General features: G+C 45.9%; 1 protein-coding gene across 1 annotated transcript; it reads left to right on the forward strand.

The window, feature by feature from the left end:
- The first annotated feature begins 55 nt into the window (after positions 1-55).
- LOC132557406 (uncharacterized) lies at positions 56-4,198 on the forward strand. The gene has a single exon (XM_060221909.1). The coding sequence runs from the start codon at positions 56-58 to the stop codon at positions 4,196-4,198; it is 4,143 nt and encodes a 1,380-aa protein (XP_060077892.1).
- Positions 4,199-4,669: the final 471 nt, after the last annotated feature.

Consider the following 4,669-nt stretch of genomic DNA (forward strand, 5'->3'; position numbering starts at 1 on the left):
AGCAGAAAGAGAGGCTAGAGCTGAAGAGAGAGCACGAAGGGAGCATGAACGCAAGATGGAACTCTTTCAAGCTGGAATGGGTACTCTAGAAGAGGAGTCCTTTTCTACTCCTAGAGATTTGCCTGTGCATAGAGGTCCTAAGTTACCAGCTTTTGATGAAAGCAAAGACAACATGGACGCTTACATACAGCGATTTGAAAGATATGCTTCAGCGCAACAATGGAAGAGAGAAGACTGGGGAGCGAACTTGAGCGCATTGTTGAAAGGAAAGGCATTAGATGTATTTTCACGATTACCAGTTCAGCAGTCGCTGGACTTTGATGAACTCAAGACGGCACTCCTAAAAAGGTTTGAAATGACGGATGAGGGGTTTCGGAAAAGTTTTAGGACTTCAAGACCGGAAGGAGGTGAAACATTTACACAGTTTGCCATCCGACTTCATAATTATCTGGAGAGATGGATAGAGTTAACAAAGACTGAAAAGTCATTCAACGGGCTCAAGGATTTGATTCTTCGGGACCAACTTCTCCATTGCTGTAATCAGGACCTGTCGTTATTCCTGAAGGAGAGAGTTCCGACATCAATTGACGAGATGGCTAGACTTGCCGATCAGTTTGTCGCAGCACGAGGAACTCGAGCCAACTTGGTGTCTTTCAAAGGTCATGGACAGAAAGGGGGAGGAAACAAGACATCATCTGTCTCAGCATCTGGAAACTCTTCTTCTGAAACTCCATCGGTGAAGAAACCATCTGGTAGTTACAGAGATAAAGAGTGTTTCTTCTGTAAGAAGATGGGTCATATAGAGAGAGATTGCCGTAAGAAGAAAGCTGGTGAGAATAGAGTTGCCTCTATATCCCGGGCGCAAGGAAGTCATTTTGACAGAAAGAGGATACCTCAGGGCACGGTGAAAGCCAAAGACACCGAAGAGTTAGAACAGAACGGAAGCACCACGAAGACTTTGAGTGCCCCTTGTAATTTGAAGTTATCAGGTACAGATGCCATGCCGGTGGTATTTGGGCGTGTAGAAGGAAAGCTTGCCACTGTTCTGAGAGATTCTGGATGTGATGGAATAGGAGTCAAGAGGAGTCTCGTGGAACCTCAGCGGATCACTGGGAGGACAAAGTCTTATTACTTGGCAGATGGAACGCTCATCAAATGTCCCCTGGTAAATCTTGAAGTGGACACACCCTACTTCAAAGGACACACGGAAGCATTTGTTTTGGACTCACCCATTTATGACCTGATTGTTGGAAACGTAAAGGAAGCACGCCCTGTTGGTCAGCCGGATGAGAACTGGAAGATGGTAGGGGCCGTGCAAGCTGTTGAGACGAGGGCACAGTTGAAGAAGAAGCGGTGGGCGTATAGAGCTCTTCATGTACCAGAGAGTATTGAAGACATTGGTAGTGTTCAGGAACTTAAGGAGGAACAACAGAAAGATGTGACCTTGGAGAAATTCAGAAAACTGGCTTCGAAGGCAGAACCTTACATGCGAGATGATGGCGGAAGGTCAACTGTGTTCTACCATAAAGATCTGCTTTATCGGGAGTTTCAAAGCCCTAAGGTGGCGAATGGAAGGGTCTTCAGACAGCTAATACTGCCAGAGAAGTACCGTCACACCGTCATGAGACTTGCACATGAGTCGATTATGTCCGGACATTTAGCAGCAAAGCGTACGACGAGCCGAGTACTCTCCGAGTTCTTCTGGCCGGGAATCCAGGGAGATTTGACTCGTTTCTGTCGCTCTTGTGACGTGTGTCAGCGCGCTTTTCCAAAAGGGCGAGTACCAAAGGCACCATTGGGAAGCATGCCTATAATAGACACCCCATTTAAAAGGATAGCAGTCGACCTTGTGGGACCTATTGAGCCAGCCACTGATCGAGGAAACAAGTATATTTTGACTATTGTTGACTACGCCACCAGGTATCCGGAGGCGGTCGCATTAAAAGGCATAGAGACTGAGAGAGTTGCCGAGGCACTAGTGGAGGTATTTAGTCGTGTTGGAGTACCTACCGAAATGCTGACAGACCAAGGAGCTCAATTCACCTCCAATTTGATGAAGGAAGTCAGTCGGTTACTATCAATCCGTCAACTCACAACAACGCCGTACCATCCTCAGTGTAATGGCCTCGTAGAGAGGTTCAATGGAACCTTAAAACGGATGTTGAGGAGGATGAGCACAGAAAGACCTAAGGATTGGGATCGATATCTCAACGCTCTCCTTTTTGCATACAGAGAAGTACCGCAAGAAAGTCTAGGGTTTTCGCCTTTCGAAATGTTGTATGGGAGAGCTGTGCGAGGCCCCATGATGATTCTTAAAGAGCTACTGACAAAGGAGATGCCAGACGACGACATTAAGACCACATATCAGTACGTCATTGATTTGAAGGAGAGGATGGAAGATACATGTCAGATCGCCTTGGAGCACCTGAAAGAAGCCAAGGTAATGCAGAGAAAACATTTCAATAGAAGAGCTAAGGCTAGAGAATTGAAACCCGGGGATAAAGTGCTGGTCCTTCTACCAACTAAGGCTAACAAGCTCCTCATGCAATGGAAAGGGCCGTTCGAAGTCTTGGAGAAAGTGGGACAGTTCGATTATCGAATCAACCAGCAGGGAAAAGAGAAGACTTTCCACATAAACCTATTGAAGAAGTACTTGGAGCCCCTCAGCATCATTACGGAGGAGATAGGCGGAGTTTTGTCCTGTGTGATGAATACGGTTGTGTCAGAGGAGGATGTTGATGATGAAATGGAGTTTCCGTGCGAACTCGAAACGGTTCCAATTGACAACAGAACGGAGAACATAGAACACGTTGAAATTTCGTCTGATTTGACTGAAGTACGTACGGCTGAAGTCAAGAAGCTGATGACTGATTTTCAGGACGTTCTTACGGATCTTCCGGGAAGGACAAACTTAGCGGAACATGTAATACATACATCCACCAAGGATCCTGTGCATGTCAAGCCATATCAGTTACCGTACAACACCAAGGAAGTCATCGGAGAAGAGGTGAAGAAGATGCTTGAAATGGGCGTCATTGAGCCGTCTACATCACCATACTCTGCACCTGTCGTGCTGATCAAGAAAAAGGATGGGACAAACCGTTTTTGTATTGATTTTCGAAGATTGAATCGAGTCACCATATTCGACGCAGAGCCTATGCCAAACACCGAAGACATCTTCACAAGAGTCGCTGGAGCTAAATTTTTCTCTAAGCTAGATCTTAGCAAAGGCTATTGGCAAGTTCCCCTATCTTCGGAAGCGAAACAGATGACGGCATTCTCGACTCCCCAGGGACTTTTCCAGTTCAAGGTAATGCCTTTCGGGTTGATGAACGCCCCGGCAACGTTCAGCCGTTTGATGAGAAAGTTGTTGCATGGAATGGAACATGTTGATAACTTCATCGATGATATCCTCATCTATACTAGTACGTGGGAGGAACATTTGGAGGTGTTGCGGGAGCTTTTCAGACGTCTACGCAGGGCAGGACTTACTGCAAGACCAAGTAAATGTTCTATTGGTTTTGGCAGTCTACCTTGCTTGGGTCACATTGTTGGAGACGGAAGACTGCGTCTTGAGGAGTCAAAGATTTCTGCCATAGATAACGCACCGAGGCCAACAACGAAAAAACAGGTTCGTTCGTTCTTGGGACTGGCAGGTTTTTACAGGCGCTTCATCCCTAACTTTGCTACTATTGCCGTTCCATTGACGGACTTGACAAAGAAAGGCAATCCTACCAAAGTCTTATGGGATATGAGTCACGAGAAGGCATATACAACCCTCAAAAGGTTGCTTACAACGAAACCAGTTTTGAAGTTACCCGACCTCGAGCAAGAGTTTATTCTACGCACTGATGCGTCAGATACAGCTTTGGGAGCTGTTCTGCTTCAAGAGGAAAACGGTCAAACGATGCCAGTGGCTTATGCAAGCAGGAAGCTTTTACCCAGGGAGAAGAATTACGCAATTGTTGAGAAAGAATGCTTAGCAATAGTGTGGGCGGTACAGAAATTTGAGCCCTACATCTACGGAAAGGAATTCGTACTTGAGACAGATCATCAGCCTCTCACTTATTTGCACCGGTCCAAGACCGCAAATGCCAGACTGATGCGTTGGGCACTTCTTCTGCAGCCATACAGACTCAGAATACGAGCCATAAAGGGCCAAGACAACGTTGGAGCAGATTTCCTCAGCAGGATCTAGGAACATACATTGTTCGTGATTTGGGCAGAAAGTGGTAACCACTTCCTAAGAAAAAGGGGGATGATGTCACGCACACCTGTATGTTTACCTGTGCATTGTTATTGAGTTGGTCACGTGAGCGGGTATGCGAGTGTTAGCGGAACAGTGGACATTGACTGTCCAGGTGACCAGCACGCCTTTGCTCTGTTTTCGTCACCTGTTTGCCGATTTTATGGCGTGAGTGACTTTGTTTAGTCGTGGAAATGAAGCCCAGACATCTGACTGGGGTAAGTATTCTGTCTTTCTTTCGTAATATGCTGTTTTATGTGGTTGTTTATTGCCATATTTACGATGTCCTTCTTATAGGTCAAGCTATCTATTGTCGGTGCGTGTTCGTTCATGCGTAGCTTTCAGTGTTTACGATGCATGTTTATTTTCTAGGATTTAACGTTGAATTAGGCTGGATACATTTGAAAATTGTTATTGTACATC

This window comes from Ylistrum balloti, unplaced genomic scaffold (genome assembly GCF_031769215.1).
Source record: "Ylistrum balloti isolate Yb309-2 unplaced genomic scaffold, AGI_CSIRO_Ybal_v1 Utg369654, whole genome shotgun sequence".
NCBI classification, from domain to species: Eukaryota; Metazoa; Mollusca; class Bivalvia; order Pectinida; family Pectinidae; genus Ylistrum; species Ylistrum balloti.